This window comes from Nipponia nippon, unplaced genomic scaffold, assembly GCF_047370975.1.
Source record: "Nipponia nippon isolate SJK-2023a ecotype South Korea unplaced genomic scaffold, ASM4737097v1 scaffold_11, whole genome shotgun sequence".
In the NCBI taxonomy this organism is placed as follows: domain Eukaryota; kingdom Metazoa; phylum Chordata; class Aves; order Pelecaniformes; family Threskiornithidae; genus Nipponia; species Nipponia nippon.
Genome location: NW_028262302.1, coordinates 3,353,063 through 3,378,114, shown reverse-complemented (window position 1 = coordinate 3,378,114; position 25,052 = coordinate 3,353,063). Strand labels below are relative to the sequence as shown.

The window sequence follows — 25,052 nt, the reverse complement described above, 5'->3', positions numbered from 1 at the left end:
AACCTTTCCCATAACATAAGAGACCTGAAAGAGCTTGGTTTGTGAGTGTAGGAAAAAATAAAGCTGTGAGCATAAAGGCCATGCTTGGGACAGGTCAGAGGACCTGTACCCTGTTGTTGATAGCAGCCTGTAGTGCAGAAAGAGGTATGCAGAACTGTTTGAGTGTAGGGCAATCCTTTTGCAGGTTTACTCTTCTAGCTTTTGGCTGTCAGTGTCTGAGCTAGACTTGCTGGGACTATTGGGTGAAAGTTCATGATGCCTCTATTCTCATTTTTTCTGATTCTTTTCTGAATACCTTTGGGATTTACTTAGTGTGGCTGTAAGCTTTTTCACAATATTTATTGTTATTTGAGGAAAGTGCTTCCTGACTGAGGGGGATATTAGGGTACGTATTTATTTATCTACTTTAATGCTGCCGTCTTTTTAGATTGAGGTGCCCCCCGGTTCTTAATTTGTGGGAAGTACTGAGTGAGCGTGGTTTGACTTGCACATAAGCTCTGTAAAGATCATAAGATATCCTTTTTAGAAAGTATTCAAGTAGCATGCTTCATTTGAGTGTCTTGCTTCAGCTTTCAGCTCTGCTGTTTTATGTGCCTTATGATATAACATAAGAGTTGTGACAAGTGAACTCAGGGATTGATTTGGTTATTGAGAAGAGCAGACCTTCGTTCGCACTAGAAGCAGAGTGTATTTGCCTCTCTTAGCCCAGGGAATTGGCTGCTACTAGCCATGACTTGACTGTAGCAAGGCTAAAAAAAGTCTTCATTTGTAGATTATTATTTCTTTAATGCCAGAAGGAATGGTTGCATCTCTTTCTTTAATCTCCTGTCTATTGGTAACCATTAAATTTCATTGGATTATGCTTTTATTGAGCCAGGTAATGTGTGTTTCACTTGATTCCTTCCCCGAAGATTTCTGGTAATGGTTTGAATGAAGGTGCAGAGGATGGAGAATCACGTGCTTTCTGTGATAGCTTACTCCATTAGTCATTCTCCCTGTTTAATAATAAAAAGGGGGGGGGGGGAAGGCAGCTGCATTGGGGATTTTTCTACTTACTGAATCAAGTGTATAGAATATATCATTTCCATTCTTACAGAAGGAGATATGATGCTCTGTAAATGACAGGGCTGTCTGATGGATAAGCAGGTAAATTGTTGGTAAAATACTCGGTGGCTAAATATTCAGGTCGTCTTCTCCAGGAGGATTGATTCGTGTGTGTGTCTTTTAGCCTCTTTGTCCTTTCATGGCATTGAGTAGCGTAGGTTGCGATTTAGCTTTCATGTGGCTGTTTTCCTGTGACTGCAAATTCAGTGTATATGCGCTCCCTCTAGTGGTCTTCAAATAGTAAACAAATTAGAAAAAGTGTCCGTAGCCTTAAGCAATGGTGCTTTTGATTATTTTCCATTAGAAATTCATTTAAAAGAGGTTTTTTTTTTAATTGAATTGAACTCTCTAGTTCAATTTCTAGGAATTGTATTTTATAATCTGCAACAAAAATAATTCTACTAAGAAGTCTTTTTTTAGCAGGTTATCTTTGTTGGATTTAAAAAAACAGCCTAATAATACACATTCTGCCATGCAGTCAGCTCCATATTATTTAGTATGAAGGGGAGGCTGTGATGTTCTGAGTATTGGAAAACCAAGATACTGTAATGATAGACTTTTCTCTTAGGACTCAGCTGGAGTCTGGTGCTGGGCCAGACCTTAATAAGCCTCATTGGACTTGGACTTATTTTGTGAACAGCCACTGGGCTCTGTCTCCATTACATACTTTGCTGCTCTTGATTCTTTACACGGAGTCTATTTAGATTTGCACAGTTAATTAGCTCGGGCTCCACTCACCAGGAAAACATGTCTTCCAGCCCCAGAGCTGCCAGCTTTGGAAATGGGACCGGCCGCATTCCAACGGCAGCGTGCCTGCGGTCAGCGAGTCCAGCGGACTCAGGCTGCCTGTGCATGCAGGCAGCTCTGGTGTCCCTGTGGATAATTAAGCATTGGTCATATTGTTGTCTTTAGGAATACATAAGGATGTTAATAGGTTGGGTTTTTTAAAATTATTTTTATATTTTTTTAAATAACACATCCCGTTGGAGCATCCTGGAGTTTTCTCCCTGTTGGAGAGAGGCTTGGGGAGGACATGTACAGGCACTGTGTTACCGGTCCTAGCTAAATTCACAAGTGAATATGATCTAGGATATTTTAATATTTTCAACTTTTCTCCCTTTTCCCCCCTGTTTTTTTCCCCCTCAGTGTGTGCAGACTTGGGATAGTACTGTCTGCTTGCAGAAAGAGGTGTTTAAGAAATATTTTGACATTGTCTCCTTTTTGCCAGTGTTCAGCTCAGATAGAAGAACACTTAGAATTTGCCTGTCATAGGTTTGTTGGGGTTTTTTTGTTTGTTTGTAACTTAGGCATGATGCCACGCTAATTCAAGCCCTGTGCTTTATATATTCTCCATTTTATTCATTTCAAGAGATGGTGTTTGGTGCCCAGAGAAGAGAAGTATTATGTGTTCTTTCTCCCCCCACCCTTTGAGCTTTTAGTGGTAGTATGTGACAGCGTCCGTTGACTGCAGTAGTTAATTTTCATGAAGCAGACAAGGCTTTAGGAGATTAAACCAAAAAATATGAACCATGGAATTCCAGAAAGGGGTGAAAGTTAGTGGTTAAGAACCAGCTATAATACAGTTACCCAGCATGAAGTGTTGATTAATTATACTTTTAATATGTAGTTAATTCTGCCTTTTATAACTAGCATTCAGGATGGTGAAGGGATAGACTTGTTTTGTCAGTTGTGTGCATGCCAGATGGAGCCTTAATATGTGTCAGCAGATAAATGGGCCATTATTAAGATTAGATGCATAATGATCATTTCAGCCTTGTTTATTTAGGTCATCGACAGCAGCAGAAGATGATCTCTTATAAGTAAAAATACTTTGCGATCTGAAAATCTTTTCCTTTTCTTAGACTGCTGTAAGAATAAATGTAAAAGGTTTGGTGTCTAGTTTTAAAGCAACACATGAAGTTTAACTTAAGTGAGAACTGAAAAAAAACTTCACAACCCCAAATAATTCTACTAGTGACTTGGTTTGATATCCTGAGTAGTGAAGCTGATAGCTGTGTAAGCAGATGAATTTGTTCATTTATTAGATGGAAGGCATGAAATTCATATTTTACCTAGTATTTCAGTGCAGTGCTCTTAGGCATTTACTTATTTAGTAGACAATACAATGTTCAGTCATATATGTATTCTTAAAATAACATCTGCTACAACTTTAGACTCCTTGCAGTAGTGAAAGACTTTGACAGTAATAAATGTCTGTGTTTTATTTCAGGTTGCAGTGTAAGATTTTGGAAGTCATAGCTCCAGCCCATCACAATGGAATGGCGAACGGCCACGCCAGCAGCACTGATGGAGACACAATTGTCATCAGCGACAGTGATGACTCAGAAACGCACAATAGCTCTGCACAAAATGGGTAAGTGATACTTATACAGTATAAAGCATTTGGGCTGGGTAGAAGTGAGACTAAAGCAGACATGGCAGGGTCTGACCGAATATTCACAGGTGCCAGTTATGCTATGTGTAGTCAGTTCATCAGAGAACCGGTGCGTTATGAGAAATGGAGTACTTGCAGAATAATCAGTGTTAATCTGTTAGGAATGACAGCGTTTCTGATGAGAGATGGTGGAAGAGCCAGGTATGCCTATCACTAGTGCTCTCTGTGCTGCAGAACCTGTGCTGTTATAGCTTGGAAAATGCCGTCATGTTCTGCATTTCTACAGTCTGGTACTACTTAGCATGATGTATTATTTCACTTCCATCGTGGGGCTCAGAGTTGAGATTGCTTTATAATAAGAGGACGTGCTCTTACTGGAACTCTCTGAGTCTTTCCAGAGACTTAATGTGTTTGTGTCCAAAATATAAAAATGTAGAAAGCTTTCTTCATCGTGCATGTGTCCATATAAATATACACTGTTGCATTTCATGGATTTGATTATGATTTTAGGTGCGGTGAAACAGTGTGTATCTTGTCTTAAGGAACTGCCTATAGGCTGGAGTAGCTTAATAACATTGAATAAGAGCTTCTTGGCTATAATTGTGGTGTTTAATTTGGAGTATCCCTTTACTGACCAGTAATTGAGCTTATATATGCAGCTTATCCTAGCAGTATAATGCGAAGAAAGATTTCTGTGCTTCACAAGCACAATGTTGATGAAAGAAGAGGGTTTGAAGTGGGCCCCAGTCTTGTATCTGGCAACATACAGGCTTTGCATGAACTGTCATTGACTTTGAGATGTCATGTGGATGCAGAAGTTATTCTCACTGATGGCTGCATGAGGACTTCCATGTCCTGACATGCCTTGAATATCTAGGGTGGAGCTCCTCACTTGGCTAAGAAAATAATATGGGATAAATAATTTTTAAAATTCTCTGCTGTCTCTTGAAGGCAGTGTCCAAGTTGTTCATGAAGAGGTCCTACATCTTTGAGAAAATAAATGCATTTTCTGTGTTCCACAAGGCATATGGCATTTGAAAGGAGGTTATTCTTGAAATAATGCAAGCGTGCACAGAGCTGACTGTGGGATTGATCCCTTTATATTGCTGTCACTTCCATGCATGCAGAGTTGGTAGTAAGACTGAGTCTTACACACCCAGTCAGTCTGTGGTTCTCCCCAGCTGATTACTTATTTTGACAATGCAGAGAAGGGAGGGAAAATAATTTCTTTCTCTTAGAAAGAGAAATCTTGTGAGAATATACAAATTTTTGAAGCACTGTTCTGTGGCATACCTAACTAACGTTTATGCTACGAGCTTAAATTGCAAACCTCTTACAGCTTTAAAATTCTTACTGGAAGTTTTAAGTGAGTCTTTTTATAACAAATGCAAGAGAGTAGTAACGCTGCAATTAGTTTCTGGATATATTCTGGGTATATGCAAACTTGGGAAGTATTATTTGCTGTACCAGTAAAACCTATCTAAAAGTAGAGCATTGTTGTCAATTTTTGTATACTGACATCTAAGATTCTTTATATCCTTATTTATAACAATAAGAAATCCCACTGAACTGAATGACATCGTTTTGCAGCCCTGATCATTCAGGGACTATATTTTGCTGTTTTTGGAGAAACTTGGATGTGGAGAATATGGATGTTGTTTGCCTTGGGACCAGTGTCAAGTCAACCACAGTTCTGCCTCCGTCTGCACACAAATCTCCAGGTTTTGAGACCCAGCCTTCGTGCAAAGCTGCAGTGCCATTAAACAATGGTACAGCAGATGCTCGGTGTGTTTGTGAGAGAGGGGGAGGGGAGCACAGCACAGATTGATGGGCCATCTGCAAATATTTTTCCTAAAGAATCTGTAAGGCTAGAGAATCTTAACTGAAAATAGATGTCATTAGAGATCCCAACCTTTTTCTGACCCCACTTCTGTCTGCGTGGGGCAGAAATAGCCACGCGTTCTGTACAAGTGTTCCTGCTGACCTTTTTTATTGTGTTCTGCAGTAAAAGCTGAGGTTGTACAGGGAGAAAGAGGCCAGGATGCTCTCACTCCTGCACTCCCTCGGAAAAACAGGCTGCCTTGTAAGGCCTGGGTTGCAAAGCAAAAGGTAGCAATCTTCTTAGATCTTAAACTGTTGATGCTATGCCCTGGGACTCTGGTACTGTAGGATAGGGGTCATCATGGAATAGGAGTGTTCATGCCTTAAACTGCTAGATTCAGGGGTAAGGTTGAACTCTTGCATTTGCTTTAGCACTCAGCAGCAGACTGGAGATTTAGGGGCTTGTACTGCCAAATATATACAATACTAGCTGCAACTTAATTCATGGCATTCCTCCTGCCAGCACTACGATTAATGTGAACCATCAACCACACCAGAAATACTAGAAGAAAAATTTCTTCTTGACTTGCTGGCTGGTTTGTGGCAGTAAATTTGGGTGTTTATTCAATTTGAAGTGAAGTATCATCTTTATTTTGGGGAAGGGTTAATTGTTTCTGCAAATTTTGTGATGCAAGCAGAGGTAACAAAGGTTTTGGAAATAATGCTAAGTGGAACCTTACCATCCAGATTTTTTACCACCTTCAGCCTAGTATTCTGCCTCCGATTGGAGAAGAAATTACGAACAGGATATTTCAGAAAGTGCGATCATAGCTTGTCGTTAAAGCTATACAATGTCTTCAGTAGAACAAATCTTTCCTCATCTTTAATTCTTATCTTTCCTCTTTCCTTTCTTCGTCTTTCATGCCTCCATCCCCTGAACCTAATAATAATGATGGTAGGTCTTAGTCCACTTTGTATTGTAAGGAAAGACCAAAGTACTGGATCAAAGGCAGCTTAAAATCTTCATCAAAAGGTTCAAAATGAGGATTTTGTTGCAAAGTGCTGTTGTCTTGTCTTTAGAGCAGTATAACCAGCGTGCTGTTATCAGTCTTCAGGTTGCTGTATTTCCATGTAGAAGTTTTAGTGAGATTCCAGAAAATATTTGCAGTTCCAAATGGGCAGTTGTAATTGCTTGGTATAAAATAGCTTGGCAACAGCAACCTTCAAAGGTGCGCAGAGGCCAGCTTTTCTATCGGGATCAGTATACTGACAGATTACCTCTGTGTAAGGCTTGCACTGGAGCATAAGGAGACCATAAATGATTACGTTATTTAGCAAGCATTCTTCAAGGGAGCTTTTCACATTCCTAAACGCAGTCAGAGAAGAAAAGCCACTGCCTCTTTTCGGAAAAGGAGGACAACATTCATTTTAGATGCATTCCTGATCCTGTAACCCTCAGTATTTTTCTGTGCAATCTTTCTAGTTCTGTTAATACCGCAAGATATAGGTAGCTCCAGCAAGACTCAGACCGGATAATATAGATAGTCATATCCTGGGCAAGGTCTCGGAAATTTCTTGGTAAAGCTACCTTAAGACCATGCTGTCTGAATATAATACAGCAGGACTGTAAGCAGCAATTTATATCCAGGTCATGTGGTCACCATGCCAAAGTAATTGAAGAGCTGATGAGATGATTATCTGTCGGTGGTTCAGAGCAACCTCGTCCAAAAAACGCAAGACTCTGCCAGGTGCTAGGCACGTTTACTTGAGTGCAGTAGAAACTAATATAATATGGGTGAGTCGGTTCCAGTTTTCACCTAGTAAGTTACAATATGTTCTGATACTCTTTCCTCTGGATCGGGAGGTCTGTCAGAGCTGTCCTGTGAAGACTTGCTGTAGGGGATCTCTGCTGCGAAATGGGTCTAACCTTTGCTAACTCTTAAGTGTTTTATATAACGCTTTATAAAGTAAAATACAACAAAAAATAATATTATGACTTTTATGCCAAAGTGACTAGATGATCTATGTAATTTTAAAACTTTCTACGTGTACTGAATGACCTTTTCCTTCCTCTTACTGCACTGAGCGAAATTTTGACTTTAAGTTTGGATTTATGGAGGAGGATTTCAGGAATATGTTAACTTCTTAGGATAATCATTGGAAACTCGGAAGCTAAGCAGAAAAAACTTAGCATGTTCAGAAATTAAGTTGGAGCTATTATATATGATCCACTGAAGGTGAGAGAAGGATTTACTCAAACTAAAAAGTAAAAGTTAACAATACAAGAGTTAACCATTTGATTATTCTTTGGGCCGTGCTTTCGATTACAGACAGTATCAGAGCTGAGAATCTATTCAAAATGTATAAATAAGTTAATATACTTTTGGTATAACATTGGCACTCTGTTTTTTATTTTGTATCTGAACATTATCTGTTTGGGTCCCTCTTTAGCTTGTTAGTCTAAAGGACTGGAAACACAGGGGTGTATGGTGAGGGAACAAGTTTGTATTTGATAGTATCCAGAAACTCCTAAAATTCCTGGTGACAGCCTTCATCACTTTAGCTTTCCTATCTTGAGACTGAAGATGATCATGGAAGACCAAGTCACGGTATAACCAAAATACGAAGCCTTTTTAAACAAACTTAAGATTACAGGCAGAGATGTTAAAATCTTGCCAGTGGGTATACTGAATTACTTTGTTTATACAGTTTATCTCTGTTTTGCTAATGCGACTAGGTGGGTGTTTTTTTTAATTATCTTTCTTAAATTGGAGTTGGTCTGAGTGACTCACCTTGAGACTTTAACTTGGATAGCATCATGCAAGGCAGACAGCGTGTATCATAGTGCTTATCTGTAGGTCCAGTAGATGTGTTGCTGTTTCCAAGTCTAAATCTTCTTTTCTGTCCCTTAATTTGTTTTTAACTACATTGATCATTTAATCATCGTAAACTATTTTTCTCCAGAAATTTGCAAATCATTCTCATCTAAAACGGCACTAACTGTGGATAAGTACTGTTTCTTTTACACTTCATTTGTATGAATTAATGTATTTATTATTAGGCATCTGAATGTTGCATTTCTTTGGACTTCTATTTCACAGAGTTAGTGGGGAAAAAATAAGGATTGGAGCAAATTTCATATTCAACAACCTTGCAAAGTACAGTTCACTACACCTTGTGTGTATTCTTCATAGGGGTAAAGAATAGCAAGTGATATATTGATTTATTTTGTTTTGTCACAGACTCCACCTTCAAGCATTTTGTAAATGCCAGAAGGACCGACAATGATGATGAAATGCATAGCTGTAAATCTCCTAGTTCATCCACATAACTTCTTCACCTTTCCTTACTGATGAAATAAGATGACGGTTGAATTCTTCCTGATAAAGCAATACGACTTTTGATTACAAATTATCACCCTAGGAGGAGTTAGTTCTGTTGTTTAATAGCAAAATGCAATATTGTTTAAAGAAAACTTCAGTAGTTTAACTCTGTTCGTGAAGTCTGTCCATAAATATACCACACTATGTAAAGTATATTGTCTATGGCAAAAACCTTCTCTTTGTTTTTTAAAGGAGTGAATTTTGTTTTGGTTGCACACCAGACCTGGGTCATTATTCTCCTAGGAAGAGGCGTAAAGAAACGGTTACTGTTATGTTAAAACTGAAGAAATATTTTCCCTGGGGGAAAAAAAAAATCTAGTTCTCTGTAACTTATAGCTGTGAAAGCGAAGTACATTGGGGGGGGGAACGTGTAACTCGATAAGCATTTATTTTAAAGTGTAGATGCATTGCCGTATGATTCCTGTTATTTTCAGAATGTTGTTGGTGAGGGTAGTTTTTTCTAAATTGGTATTTCAGAAAAATATTCTGCCTGGTTTTTATTCATTTTAAGATGTGATCTGTAGCTCTATGGATACTATTTTTATTCATTTTATTTAACTCTGTCTTTTGAACTCCTTCCTCATCATATTTTTCTCCTTTTTTCCTGCCTTCCTGTTGCCATCGCGAGTACTGAGAGTCTTAAGGAGACGACTTTCTGAGGGATAGGGATGTATCGTTACTTGTCTCCCCCTTTGTTCTTCCTTCCCTTCTCATGTCCCAGATGGGACATTTCTGCTAAGAAAACCAACATCCCTGATCCCTTCTCCTGTTCCTTGCAGGATCTGGCTTTGATGCAGATCTAAATCGAGTGGCAGAAAAGTTGGCAGAAGTGAATAGGTCCTCTTTGGTACCAGTGAATGTGGCTGGGTATTTTCAAGAGGTCCACTGTGTATGCGTATAAATATATTAGTCGTGTACGATATAAGACTGATATTTTCTGATTGTAGTTAACTTTTAAAAATTTTTTTTTTAGGGAGAAGAGAGCCATAATTGATCCTTCTTTGTTCAAATACAAAGTCCAACCTATTAAAAAAGAGCTATATGAAGCCGTTATCGTTAAAGCATCTCAACTAAGGTAAAAATTAGTATATGGAAGTTAAAATTGTACTTTATAACCGTCTGAGTTGTGTAAGTCACTGTAAGATGTTCTCAATATAAAATGGCATTTTAAAATAATATGTTAGAACTACTAATTAGAGGCACTGGAACAAAACACTGTGTTTCACAGGTTTTCTGTAGGAAGGGTTCCAAGCTTTACTAGTATTAACACAGATACCAACTCCTTACAAGTCTCTGTGCTTTTGGTGGCACGCAGATGAGACCTGCTGTTGCTTCCGATACATGTGCCTACTGCTGTGACTGATGGAGTAGGTGGAAAAAAAAGTTTGAGAACCCTGTGCTATAATATTGATGGACTATTGGCATTGTGAGCACTCTCTCTGTGTGGTAGCATTACTGATTTGAAATGTTGGAGCGGACATTGGCAGTCAGACTGCCTTACTGCTTTAAAATAGAAAGCTGCAAAGAGGTTTTTGCTTGTTAAATGACATAACTTTGTCTTGAATTTAGTTAAAACATTTTTTAGAGTAGATTGTGCATCAAAACTTTAGAAACTGGATACTTTGGAAAAAAAACTTCAGTGGTTTCAAGTCACTTAGTCCAGCATGAATCGAGATTAGTTGTTTCATTACCTACTCTTGTGTAGTTGGTTTTCTCCTTCCTATGAAGTACTGTGGGTTCCCTGGGATGCCAAGAAGCATTTAGGGTGCACGCTGTCCTGTAGTGAGGAGTGCCACAGCCTGACCAAGCAGTGCCCGAATTCACCCCTCTCACTTGTTGGCTTGAGACTTCTGTCTTACCTCCCCGTTTGAGAGATGTGAATGCTGCTTTCCTGCTGTCCTTGTTTGTTTTCACCCCCATCTGAAACAGATGGACTTTAGTTTTATTTGGGGAAAAGCTACTGTGATAGAAAGGAATGTTTGGAGGATCTAGCGGGGATGAATAGGCTGTGGAGTTTGTACGTCTGTATAAAAGAGGACATACCAGGATCTTCAAAACAAAAATTAGAGATGCATAAAACAACTGTTTAAGTATTACTTGAGTTTTGTTTTGTTCATAAGGAAATTTTTAATTGAATTGGGGTTGCAAAGAACGACTGTTAGTTACAATAGTAAGGGTGCAATTTATAACTAAGAAAATGAGAAAAAGGTCAATCATATGATCTGTTACCTGTGTTCTTGCACATATTGTCAGCTGTACTTAAACAATAATTAAAGATATTAGTTGATAATGCTACCTTTCTTTCCTAATACAGCCGGAGGAAACATCTCTTTTCTCGTGATAGACTTAAACTTTTTCTGAAACAACACTGTGAACCACATGACGGAGTCATTAAAATGAAGGTAAATAGGAAGGAATAATTTGTGGGATAGATTATTGACCTTACTGATTCCTTTTTTTTTTGCTCTCCCCTATTAGCTGTTCAGAGCTTCTTTTTTAAACTACATCAAGTTTAGCTTTTTGAAAGTACAATATATTGAGTTAGTATTTGACTTTTCCAAAATAAAAGGATGAATACTGCAACTTTTCCTGTAAAAAGAGGTTTTTGTTAACTTTTGCTTGTGAACAAGATGGTAGTTTTTCTGCACATGAAGCAGAATTTAATTCTCTAATTTCTTCTTTAGCTACCAGTTTAGAAAAGTCCCCAAAATAAAAATGGGAGGTTTTACCTAGAAAAATGTTATTTATTAAAGCATACTACATTTTTGCTTGGTCTAACACGAGTTGTTTTCATTCTTCAAGGTACGCAGCTGGTAGTTCTAAGTCAAATAAAAATTAACTATTTCTGTTTTGGTACAGTAAGCTAATACTATTCTATTGTAATGCTTTTAGCTGGAAAATATTTTATTGTAGATTGAATCCGATCTCCAGTTCTTCGGTGAGACAGAAGTACCAAAGAGTTCAGGTGGCTGGAATGGGCTTTTGATGAGGCCTTGGATGTTGCAGGTGTTAAGATGCATATTTTTGTCATCTTATGCGGAGATACATGGTGATACCTAGTACAAGTTCAGACTGAAGTTCACACCTTGGTCTGTGCAGGATGACTCTGAGAACTTCTGTTTCCTTGTGCTGAAGGAATTGAGCAGCTTTTCCCACACTTAGCAAATTCCAATTGCGATTGCAGCAATTTCCCTTGCCTTGCTTGCTGTGCGGCAGGAGATCCTGGACTCTTTCACTGCGTATTGCAGCCTTCACCCTGAAATCCTTATGTTCATCTCGTTTTTAGAAAGTAGCGTGTTTCTTTATTCTGTCTTGTATTTTGTGTGTGTGTTTAAGAGGAATGCTCCTACAGCTGTAGGAGCTACATGCTGTGTATAACTGCTTGTTCTGCAGAGGAAAGCTCTAGGATGAGAGCATCAATGAGAATCTTGCCTCTGAAAGTTGTGGAAAATAACAAAGGCAACTAATATCTAAATAAGTTTGTAACTTTAAAGTCTGTCTCTTTTAAAGAAATGGAAATAGAAGAAAATAGAGCTGAAAGGGATAAATCACCCCCTTCTTTGGGCTTGTTAGTGATCATGTTGTCCTTGATGTGATACGGTGTGCTGGGTCTAGTGATGTATTAGTGATGCTTTCTGGTGCCTCAGGAAAATTGTTATATTCTGTATATGTGTGCATTTCTTATCTTCTTTTTGTTTGGGCTTTTTCTGGAGTGTCTCCTTGTTCCCTTGCCGATTGCCTTGCATTTCAGCAGTTATGTGAACATGTCCTATTTGGTTTGTCTCCTTTGTATCCTCATCCATATCACTTGATAAGGGCAGACTTCCTGAAGTCACCAAGTTGAGAAAGCAGACTTGAAAGAAACTTTGACAACTCAGAATGAGAGATTTTCGCCTCCTTCAGAAATATTTAAGTACGATGGAGAATGATTGTTCAGTAAATTAATTTTCTGGCTTTTTCTGTCAAAAGTCATTCTCAACACATTTCGCTAATTTGCTAGGAAGACTGTGTCCAGCTGTGTTTGCTAAAAGGCATCTAAAGAAATAAAATCTTACCAAGTGAGGCCAAATTGTATTTTCAAATGTGTGCTGCTTACATTATTATCCTCTTGGTGGATTAACTCTACAGTTATCCTATTTCAGAGTTTTATTTCTTACCGTAAGCTGACCAGTTGTGAATCTAGTTACTTTTATTGTCTTTTTTGTGAATTAATGATTCAATAATTCATTATGAAAAGGTAAGAATTTCACAATGAATATCTGTTTTCATCTTTCTTACTAAGGCAACATCAATTGCAAAATATAAACTAGCAGAACAAAATTTCTCCTACTTCTTTCCTGATGCCCCACCCACATTTATCTTCAGTCCGGCAAGCAGACGACGAGGTAGACCTCCAAAGAGGGCATCTACTAGTCTTGTAAGTAATAACATTTTTAATTCCAGATGAAGACATATCAGCGTAGTCTTTAAGTTCTTCCATTTTCTCTGACCTTTCAGAACAGTTGGAATGCAAGGTTGACGTTGGGCTTTTTTTCTTTAAGGATGAATTGGGATATATTACATAATTGCTATTAAAGTAGATTGCTTTATAGTTAAGCTGGTAAAAGGGACCGTACTTGATATGTTATCTTCTTACTTTTATCTTTATTATTTCTGTGATCCCACCACGAAACTAGCTTTTCAGTGTGTTGTGAAGGTGCGCAGAGTACTTGTCCCTTCTGGGAATGATTAATAAATAATTTGCTCAAAAACTTTAATTTGTACTCTTAGATTCAATTATATTGCTTGCCCTCAGATACAGTTATGTCACTTGCCTGTATTTAAACACAGTGAAGCCTACTGCTCTAAACTACTTTATTTAAAAAGAAAGCAGGAAGCAAAAGGTTTGGGTTCCCCCTCCATCTGCCCCCTCCCCCCTTAACTATTAGGCAAGATCTCAGAGTACTTAGTATGTTTGTGGGAAACTCTTACAGCCTGTTTTTATTCTTGTTTTAGAGAACTGTTGAAAAACTGGGAGTATCTGTTACTGGTCATTTCACTGTAGATATTATGTTCTTTTTTTCCACTCCCCCTCCAAATTCTCTATCAGGACGACAAGATTACTGCTAAACAAAATACCCAAGGAAACAAGAGTAAAGTAGCAAGGGAGAAGACAAGGTTCCAGAAGCAAAAAGAAGATATGCAGGCCATGGGTAAGTTGAGGTTTAGTCCTATGACTAGTAGAACCAGTTTTTGCAGGTCTGAGAGCAGGCCATAATTAGAGTATTTTTGGGGTTGTACCTTTCAAAAGGAAAATGTAATAAGAGTGCACTGCCACAGCACTATTGCAAAGTCCTCCTTTTAGGGGTTAGAATGGTTGCTTCCCGAATTATTTATTTATTTGTTAATTTTACTAAACTGGGGAAATGCAGGAAGCTTGCAGTCCACCTGTGTTGATTTCTATCTCAGATAAACAGAGCAAAATAAATTTTTGCAGAAGTTTGGATTCTGAAGCCATGTATAAATTTTACGAGCTGAAGGTATAGCAAAACATGAACATTTAACACAAATCAATCTATTGTATGAGGAAAATCTGTAAATGGAAAAACTACCTCAAAATTTAAAAGAACTGCAATGCTTTTTAAACCTGTAATAATCCTTAAGGAAATCTTGAATGTTTCTGAAGATGTCTGTGCATAGATATTTAAGGTATGTCCCAATGTTTTGCAAGATTACTTACAGTATATTTACAAATTTTTCTAATTAAAAAAGCACAAATCGCTTAAGAAATTTTTATTTCTGACTGATTTGAATTATATTGGCTTCATTTTGACCTGTTTCTGATCTATTTAAACTTGATTTCAAAGGAAGTTAGAGAACCCACATACCTTTTGTATGGGTTTAACTAGGTAAACTGGTGTGGCTTCTTGAGGAGACAAAGCTCAGACAAGGAGATGTTCTCCTGGATTGTAAGCACTGTTGTCTTTCCTAAGGAAAGGCTTTCATCTGTGGAAATATTTCAGTGAACGTCTGGTTTCTGCCTCTCGTTTCCATTATCATAGAATATTTTAGGATGGCAGGGACATCTGGAAATTATCTAGTCCAACATCTGCTTAAATAACTGCAAAGTTGTCTGAGGCTGCTCAGGGCCTTTTCTTCGTGGGAGATGGGGATGCTAGGGTTTAATGGGCTCCACTAAACTTGTGTCCACTTTTCTGCACAACTAGCATCTATTTGTTTATGTGCTGGAAATGACAGCACAGACCAAGGTAATACCTGATCAACATCAAAGCTGCTTCCTTTCTTGTGTGGCATTAACTGCAGCTGCTAGAAGGCTAGTTGAGACACATTCTGGCTTAATTTTATCTTTGTGTTATCCTATCGCACCCCAAAACGCAATGCCCTTGAAACATATCGTTTCAAACAACGAAAGAGCAATCAGCCTTGAAATAAGTTGTATAACATGCAGATCCATATGTATTCTTTGTATTTTTTGCCACCTCACTAGAAAGCTGTTACAGCATGTTGATATTCAGACTTTGTAAATGCTTTCTGTTCTTTGTTGAGGACACAAAATGATAATGAATGCATCAAATAAGTAATAATAATAATAATGAAAAAAAATACTGTGGTGTCACACTTGTTCTGTGTGTTCATTTTTGGCCCAAAGTTGGCCCATGATTATAAACTCTTTTTTTTTAAAGATGCAGGTCTTTAATTTGAAACTGGCAACACGTTGTATTGGTTGTTTGAAAAGTATGATCCCATCCATACAATAAGCTCAAAAGTACACTTTCAAATATACTATATTAATGTAATTGAATATTAATCTAAACATTTTACCTGTAAATAATGTTTAATTAGAACGGCAATTACTGACATTCTTAAAGTCTCTTATGAAGAGCTGCTGTAGTACTTTACTGATGATGTGAAAAGGTAGCAAAATACCAAGTACCTTGAAAAATTGGCCACCTCAGTATGTAGAAGACTATGGGGGATCAGCTTCACTGCTTTTGTTTGCGTTGTGAAAGCCATTGCTGATATGTGTAGTAGCTATCTGTAAAAGCAATCTAGCCCACTTTCAGAATTTTATAGGAAAATGTAATCAATATCTTTTTGAGTGCCATCCGCTTGGTAATAGAAGTAAGGATCTTTTTTCATTTTCTTCACTTGTGATTCCAGCTTTCTTGTTTATTCAATTAAAATGGTAAGCCCCCTGACCCCCTTCTACTTGTTAGCCTGTGTGTGGGTTGACAGACTTTGTCCAGAGAAAGTGGAAATTTGCATCCTGCTGTTCTTCTGCAGACAACTACAAAGAAATCTGGATCTCCTCAGGCAGTAACTTTTATTACCAATTGAAGTTCAGCTTAAACTGTATAACAGAAACAAAACTTGTACAAAAACCGCTGAAATACTAAGCAGGTTTCAAATATATTGACTTTTCAGTAATTCAGTAATAATTAAGTATTTAAAGATCACTTATTTAGAGGTTTTTACAATCACAAATATTTCATGGTTATATGCCACACCTAGTTGTGACATGCTTTTATTAAGCAGTCATTACTAAATATGTTGCTGTAATTATATGCAGTTGGAATCAGTTCTCATATTTATATCACTTGATAGAAACCAATAAACTTCTGTATACTCATAAAAACAGAAATCTGACTTTATTACAGTGATGACAACCTTGTAAAACATGTATAATACTTAGGCTTAAAATTCTGATTCTCTAAAGAACTTTCAAGTGATTGAATTACTGGTTGGCATAGAAACAATTCAGTCTTCATAACAATATCTTTTTCATATGGTAATTATTATAAGATCAGTCTATTTAGCAGTGTTAAATAAAATCAACATTTTATAAAAGAAGAAATAACTTGTTTGGTTTTTTTCTTTATAGCTTTTGAAAAAGCTAAATTAAAACGAGAGAAGGCAAATGCTATAGAAGCTAAGAAAAAGGAGAAGGAAGATAAGGAAAAGAAGAGAGAAGAATTAAAGAAGATTGTGGAAGAAGAAAGGATGAAGAAGAAAGAAGAGAAAGAGAGACTCAAAATAGAAAAGGAAAAAGTAATGCATTTGCAGTATATGTGTTTCATATAGGAACAGTATTATGGCTTTCTAATTTACTTGTTTCTTAGTTGCTATCTGCTTCAAGTTATTTTCTATTAACTTTTCAGTTCATAGAAATGCACTTCAGAAGAATAGGCAGTTATATGGTATCATTATGGATTTGTATTTCTGGATAACATTCTCCTATATTATAATTTCAGTTATTGAAAAGTTCACTTTGAACTTACTTCTGAAGTAATGTGGTGGGAGGTTTTTTTTGCCAATAATGCATGACAGTATTTGATTTGGTGGTTGTCTTGTCCTTAACTGTTAACGACACTGTACTGCATCAGATTCACAGCATATTTAATGGTTGTGGGTTTCCGTGTGGCTTCTCTTTAGATGGAAATCGCTAAATAACTTTTTGTCACTTCGAATATGAAGACAGTATTTATTCCACTATATTTTACCACAGCCACATCCACTATCTATTTCAATGGTCCTTTTTTTGGGGCAACTTTCATAAACACTCTTTAGTTATTTTTGCCTCGGTCACTTCCATTTAAAAACAAAACCAGCCAAGCACACCCCCCCCCCCCCAAAAAAACCCCATGTCTAATCTGACAGAGTATCACCACAGTTTACTTCTAAACATTTTTGCCAATATCTTCTTATACAAAATAAAAATTATTAGATTATTTAATTCTAAATAAATGTTTTAGTTTTATTTTTCAGTGTGATTGAAATAGTAAGTGGTGCAGTTCTAGAACATATAATAGGATGATCTGACCATATCTTATATATAATTGTGACTTTTTTTTTTTTTTCAGGAAAGAGAGAAGCTGCGTGAAGAAAAAAGAAAATATGTGGAATACCTGAAACAGTGGAGTAAGCCTAGAGAAGATATGGAGTGTGATGATCTTAAGGTATGATTTGAATTTGGAATAGTTCGAGTTCGTACTTGACAGGGTCCCCAAGCTAGATTTCCCTAATGCAGAGGCAGACCTAGATCTGATCTGAATGCTAGGAGTTGTGAATCACTTGCAGTCATGTAATATTTCCCAGTGGTGATGCTAATAAGATTGTCTGCATCTGCATTTTCACCCTCCAGAAAAACTTTACAGGCTGTTCTCAGTCTTAACATGGAACAGATGTGTTTTTCAAGTGCTGATCTTACTGAGTGGAGGGTATTGAGAATGCCTGACTTTTCTGTTAAATATGCAACATGAGCTCACCTAGAATAAACCTGAGTTACTTAAAAGATTTGAGTAATGAAGAAACCAAATTTTCAGCTGCGAAAGGTAGAAAGGACATTAGCTTGTTACTCCCTGTGGCATTCTTTTGATTTAAACTCTAGCAGTATCCTTGCTTCATGAGCATCTTTCTGGACGATCCTGGAAACCTATGGAAAGTAACAAGAATTTACCTCCCAAAGAACTTAATGTTCTAAACAGGAATATAGTGTGGCCGTACATAATGGAAGATTGTCTAGTGTTATGCATTTATGTACACTTTATTATGATTAATTTTGGCAGGGGATAGCAAAAGGAGGCAAAATTGTCAAACACAAGGACAGGGGTTTACTTGAGATGCACAGGGAAACATGATAGAAGCACAAAGAGGACAAGTGGGAACAGAGGAGAGATTTAAATAAATTTAAATGATAGCACTGGTTGGGAGGAATATGAGAATTGAATATATTTGCAAGGAAAGCTTTACAGGCCCTTGAAGATGAGAGTGAAAACTCTTAGCTGTGTATAGAAAGGGAGAAGAAACTGAAGAAAAGGAAAAGCATTGTCAAAACGAGAGGAAGCTGTGCGAAACAGTGCTGTTATGTTTCAGCTGGAAAAGAAAAAGGGAGGGGTGGGAAAGTAGTATCATCGCTACAGTGAAAAATGGCAAGAATATGAATAAAGATGAGTTTAGGTGAGGAACCAGGAAGAAAGATCCACCCATAGACTGCTTTTCAAAAAATTCCTTTCTCAGAAAATGTATGAAATACCTTACTGTGTTCTTCTGAAAGCATAGTATTTAGCATTCTTCTCATTAATGTTTATGAACTACCACCTTTGTGGAAAGGAGCCATCCTTCTGGAAATTGTTTGACTCTGCTAAGAAACATTAAGTGAAGACAACTCTTGAAGAGTTACATCAAGATATTAATTTGAAAGTCGAACTTAGTGTTAGAGACTGTCCTCTGTGATTTGGAGGTGGTGTCTCTGTTAAGTGGTCTTGCTACATGGCTACATCAGCTCCCTTAAAATATTTTCAGCTATCATAACTGCCTTACCACTGCAAAATCCCAAATACCAGAACACTAAGTCATTAGACATGATCTTGCATATCCTAGTATTAGATGGGTGTGTTTTTATGTGAATGTGTTGGGGTTTTGTTTGCTTGTCTTTGCAAGCAATAATGAGTAACTTTTTAAGAATATGTTTATTTTTGCTTGTCTGGACAGTTCCAGCAAACTTAAATTCAAAACTCTTGTGAAATAATACAGGATTAAAGGAAAAATTTTGACAGCCAGTATTCTTAACTTGTAGTGGATGCGAGTTCCTTTAAACAAAGATACAAAATCAGTCAACTTCGTGAACATGAATAAACTTTTATCTCAAAAAATTTACATCCAAGTTGCATGCTTTTCGGTTTTTACAGTTAGTACCTTTACAGATGTTACCATGATAATTGACTACGTGTCTTGCAGAACTATTTTCAGTAAAATGTAAAGAAATCCAACAGATATGCTCCTTAGAATCATACTGTTTGATTTTAGTCACTTGTGTACTCTGCAGAAACCAAATACAATATTAAGTTGTCCCATTTGGATTGCAGGAACTTCCTGTTCCAGTGCCGGTGAAGACGAGACTTCCTCCTGAGATCTTTGGTGATGCTCTGATGGTCTTGGAGTTTTTATATGCTTTTGGGGAACTTTTTGATCTTCAAGATGAATTTCCTGAAGGAGTGACTTTAGGCAAGTTGTCGTTTATGTGGCAAGGTGCCCCAATTTTGTGGTGTCCCTTCTCCTACCAAACAACTAAACATCTTAAGTGCACCCAAGTACCAGCACTACAGAATTTTCTGTGCAGTTTTAATATGTCAGTGCTTACACGTGCATATCAATCCTGTTTTCTCTTCACAGTCAACTTCTGCAGTGTTTATAAAACCAAAATTAATTTCAATGTAGAAGCTGTTAATCTACTTATTAAAATGTCTACTTGCACTTTACTCTTACAGTTATATATTAAGAAAATAATGTTGTTTTGTCAGCACTCTTTCTGACACCATCACTTAGGAATATTTGCAGTAGATTATGGAAAAGTAACTTGATTATCATACCTGAAGGAAAAAAAAAAATGTTTTAATTCTTCAGTACATAATCGTTTTCCAACTTTGCGGCAAAAGTGACGCTTCTTAAACTTTATTCACAGAAGTTTTAGAGGAAGCTCTTGTAGGAAATGACACTGAAGGCCCACTATGTGAATTGCTGTTTTTCTTCCTGACTGCCATCTTTCAGGCAATGGCCGAAGAGGAAGAGGAAGTGGCCAAAGATCAAATAGCTGATGCTGAGACCAAAGGTCAGATCCTTAATTTTACTGCTGAAAAACTGAAATTCCACTGGAATTAACTTTAAACTGCATGATTTATGGCATTCCTTTGTTTAACCGCGTCTTATTATGCATGGATATTGTGTGTAAATGAACTTGTTTTTTCTCTTTTATCTGAAATTAAAGCTTTAAACTGGGCACGGAGGGTAGGGCCTGGGGGGGAATAGAGAAAAAGCAAGCTCATTGTTACTACGATTGTATCCAGCAAAGCATAATAAGCTTTTAACAGCACTGCTTATGTTTTGGAGGTGGGGGAAACTTATCTTCACCTTCCTCCTCTTCCTTCAGCACTGTTAGATTTTTCTCCTGAGGGTCAGGAAACAAGGCATTTACCTAAATCTTCTCAAAGGTCTTTATCTGTAGCTATGGAAAAAAAAAAAATCTGGACCTACCTAGATTAAAAACTAAAACTCCCCAGCACAACTATAATGGAGAACTCAATATTCATTGTCCTTTGATACTTAAAGTATGCATCCACGACTCCTAGATACTACCATGTCTGTGTTTTTCCAGCAAAGGATCTCGCAGTCACTCTGCCTTTGGTCTTCACTCTTAGGCTGAAGTTGCCTATGTTTTTCAGAGGCTTTTGGTATACCCTAATCACTGATCAGGATTGCAGGCTTTGTTCCAAATTTATGTGGTCAGGGATGTTATATATGTCTTTTGTCTGTAGCAGACTGTTCTGTGTTCAGGCAGCTCAGTGATTTTGTCCACGGTCTGTGGATGCTTTAAGTCTCATTCTGCAGAGCAGTCTACCTGTAAGATCTTATTGATGTTACGCAGAGTGCTTTGCAAAAGGTTTATCAATAACGCAAACTTACAGTATTCTCTCTATCCCTTTTGCACAATTTTGGGTTTTAATGCCTTTGCAAGGTGGTTTGCCCTTATTTTTTCCAGCTCAGCTATTTACAAAGCCTTGCTGTGGATCAGAGACCTGATCCTACTACTTTGCTATGCTCATCAAGTATCTAGTGCTAGTCTCTCAAAACAGCGTGTTGGTAGAAAAAAGCATCAGACCGGGAGCCTTGAAAATATTTTAAGATGTTAACTGTTGCATGTACCTTCTCTGTTTTGAATCTGATGTCTAAGACTTCTCCCAGTTCTTTTGCCTTCTGCAGTGCTTGGTGGGAAGGGAAGGCAACTGTTGCCACACTGCTGTTTTCCAGTATGTCCTGTGTTTATGGACTGCCAAATTTGCTGAGTAGTGAAAGGAGAAGCTTTGACCCTTCCTGCTAGTCTGTATTTCATTAGGGGTAGATAGGAATATAAGAGCACTCCCTGTTTGAGATCAAGTGAATCCTGTGGTTCACCCCATAAGACAGATGAACGAGGTACAGGAATTTAATTCCTCCCTTGAAGACTATGTGTATTCTCATGCTTAAGATTTATGTCCAATCTAGAAAATGTCTTTATATAAAACATGGGCCCTGTCTTCAGCAATAGAGGCTGCTCTTGTTAATTGAATAAAGTTACAGATTTGATACGGTGTTAACAAATTTAGACTGTGTTTTAATTACTGTTGAATTTAGCAATTAAACTGTATCTCTTTAACTACTGAGAGCATTGCTTGGGCAATATAAGCAAGGATTCCATTATCAGGTAATCATAGAATAGTTGATTAGATTCTTTATTATTCATAGGACTGATCAGAAAAAATGTAATGTAACTTGCATATTTTAATTTGACTATATGGGGCTGGCAGTTGCAAAAATCTGCTGTTTCACTTCTAGTTTAGCAGAGCTGTGGGCAGGGCACTTTATTATCTTTACTTGCCTTTGAACTTCCATTTCTTGTCACTCTTGTTTAGACATCTTCTTTCCCGTAAAAGAATTACATGTTCTCAGCTTTGTAATCCTGACTAACCAAACTAGTAGTAGTCAGCATGTTTGCTCACTTAAATTCTGTACAGGCAGTGTTTCTGCAACAGAAAACACCATGGGGGTGGGGTTTTGGTGTGTACAGTACTTTCTCAAACCCTGTTATACAGATACAGCCAGAGGGGAGACCCAGAGGTTAATTTTGCAATGTCTGGGTAACAGGTTTCAAACAACATCAATCATCATACAAGTCTCTGTTGTGGATTTGCTTTTTATATAGTCTTAGTTTGGATTTGTGGCTCTTTATTGACTTGATAACTGCTTAATGATTTGGACTTGAATAAAGTGAAATTGTTGAAACAGCATACAAAGCCGAAAAAATTCTGCTAACCCTCTGGAGAAATGCCTGTAAGTGCTAAGGAAACTTCTGTCTCAGAAACAGGAATTTTGCTGTTTCTCCCTTTCACTGCCCTGCTTTCCTGGTCAGTTTGCTGATGTGCGATGCTCCTTACTAAGTGCAGATGCTTGTTTTGGTGAAATAGGGTTTCTTTGTAATGCCTTAGTAATTGTATTTGTGCAGAACAGTAAGGCTATATCTAAGTTACAGATTAAAAGTATACAGTGAATGGTGATAACCAGTATCAAAGTGTGTGATTGGTTTGGATGGTCTTTCCTAAAAACAAAATGATGATAGGAAATAACAGTCCATTTGAGGGAATGAAATACAGGTGTTCTTGCATTGTTATTTGGTTTTGCTTTCAAGTGTGTTCACAGATTTGGTTTTGCTGCCTTTTATGTTGCTGTTGTGCATGTTTTGTGCATTGTGGTTGCTTTCACAGCTTATAGGGAGAACAGCATATAGCATGTGGTGCATGTCCTTAGCTTGTAGTTGGCTTTTTAGTTCCATTTAAAGATATGTAAATTTTAATTTGGATGTTGAATTGAGTTTTGAATACATTGATGCTTTTGTAAATATTGGCCCTCTTTTTGCTTTGCAACTTTTAAAAAATGGCTTGCTTTCCTCCCCTCCACAGTACAAGTTTTAATTTGCACTAGAATAAAGTGTTTATTTCCTTAAAGATTTAACAGAGGCTTTGGATGAAGATGCAGACCCCACAAAATCTGCACTGTCTGCAGTTGCAACTTTGGCAGCTGCATGGCCCCAGTTACATCAGGGTATGTGTGGGTTTCACTTCTTGTTTTGTTACTGTTCTTATTTTGCTCTGTATTTTAAAGCACATTTTTTATATTTATATACATGCAAATGTTTATATAAAATAACTGTTCATTCTTCTCAACTGTAGGCTGCAATTTGAAAAACTTGGATCTTGATAGCTGCACTCTTTCTGAGATTCTTAGACTTCACATTCTAGCATCAGGCGCTGATGTAACATCAGCCAACGCAAAATACCGCTACCAGAAACGAGGAGGGTTTGATGCTACTGATGATGCTTGCATGGAGTTGAGATTAAGTAATCCTGGTCTCTTGAAGAAACTTTCAAGTACCTCAGTATATGATTTGTTGCCAGGTAATAAAAGAGAATAAATATTAGAGATTATTAGACTGCTTATCAAGTGATCGGTTTTGTAACTGCTCATGGTCAAAATTTACTGTATCCTAGAATAATTTAGGTTGGAAAGGACCTCTGGAGGTCACCTAGACCAACACCCACCCCCTATGATCCAGCCCCCACAAGCAGGTCCCGCCAGATCAGAGATTGCAGAGCTAGGCAGCGTCATTACTTCTGAGTATTTTTTTTTTTTTTTTAAATCTCATTAAAAAAATGTTAGCTTTCCTTGCAGGAGGGGATCTCTCTGGGAGAAGCATCTGAGTGTTTGACTCAGCCCCTGCTTTTAATTGCTGGTTTGGGTCTTTTGTTTCTTATTTGGAAATGGAGGGGAAAAAAAAAAAAGACTATACTGTTCCTTTATCTCCATTTTGAAGATAATACTGCATTTTAGTTCTTCTTTTGGTGCTAGAAGTTAATAAATTAAAGGCTCGCGTCTCTGACCAAAACAGATATTTCAGGAAATGCCTCTTTGCAAGTGCGGCTGGTGCACCACAACTGTTTGACTGTTCAATTTTTCTTGAGTGAGAACCAATCTTCAGTATGGAGTGTGTAAGAGTAAGGCTTATTTATCAGTTGTATAATGAAATATAAACATTGGTCTGAATTTTAATAGGAGAAAAGATGAAGATCCTTCATGCCCTCTGTGGGAAACTTCTGACTCTCGTCTCCACTCGAGATTTCATTGAGGACTCTGTTGATGTGTTACGACAAGCAAAACAGGAGTTCAGAGAATTAAAGGCAGAACAGCATCGCAAAGAACGAGAGGCGGCAGCAGCAAGGTAGAACTAGGATATGGAAAACTAAATTTTGTTGTTACAAATTAGATTAATGCTTCGATTGCAAAAGGCATGTGAGAAACAATAGTAGTGTTTGTGTTTTATGCTGGTTTCTTGAGACCCTAGAGAGGAGTGAAACTATTGTGCTAAGCGTTGTGCTTTCCCATGTTACTGTTATTTTTAGATGATGCTGTAGTATAAAGGAAAAAAGATGCGGCCAGATCAGATACTAGATTCATTGCAACTGGTTTTCTATATCCTTACTATTAGGATACGTAAGAGGAAAGAAGAAAGGTTAAAAGAACAAGAGTTAAAAATGAAAGAGAAACAAGAAAAGCTGAAGGAAGAGGAGCAAAGAAATCCTGCTGCAGAAGTATCTGTTGGGTATGATATGTGGTATTACTGCGATACATATGATAGAGCACTTTTCAGTTATATGGCCAGACCTTACCTATGTAGTTTTCATTGACTTGTTCGTATACAAAGGTATATTTTAATTTAAGTATATAGACCTTAATGTTGATTTTATTTTTCTTCCTAGTGTTCT

General features: G+C 37.4%; 1 protein-coding gene across 4 annotated transcripts in view; it reads left to right on the top strand.

Moving 5' to 3' along the window:
• BAZ1A (bromodomain adjacent to zinc finger domain 1A) overlaps positions 1-25,052 on the top strand; it is a 65,244-nt gene that overhangs the window by 17,099 nt on the left and 23,093 nt on the right. For 2 of the 4 annotated variants that reach the window (XM_087747165.1, XM_087747164.1), the window contains exons 4-16: positions 3,335-3,478; positions 9,677-9,778; positions 11,018-11,105; positions 12,986-13,120; positions 13,793-13,895; positions 16,586-16,752; positions 17,565-17,660; positions 19,569-19,707; positions 20,165-20,311; positions 23,239-23,334; positions 23,463-23,687; positions 24,343-24,508; positions 24,776-24,889. In XM_087747165.1, the coding sequence (XP_087603291.1) occupies positions 3,335-3,478; positions 9,677-9,778; positions 11,018-11,105; positions 12,986-13,120; positions 13,793-13,895; positions 16,586-16,752; positions 17,565-17,660; positions 19,569-19,707; positions 20,165-20,311; positions 23,239-23,334; positions 23,463-23,687; positions 24,343-24,508; positions 24,776-24,889 (1,722 nt within the window). The remainder of the gene's footprint in view (positions 1-3,334; positions 3,479-9,676; positions 9,779-11,017; positions 11,106-12,985; positions 13,121-13,792; positions 13,896-16,585; positions 16,753-17,564; positions 17,661-19,568; positions 19,708-20,164; positions 20,312-23,238; positions 23,335-23,462; positions 23,688-24,342; positions 24,509-24,775; positions 24,890-25,052) is intronic. The other 2 variants (XM_087747167.1, XM_087747166.1) reach the window with 1 other exon arrangement.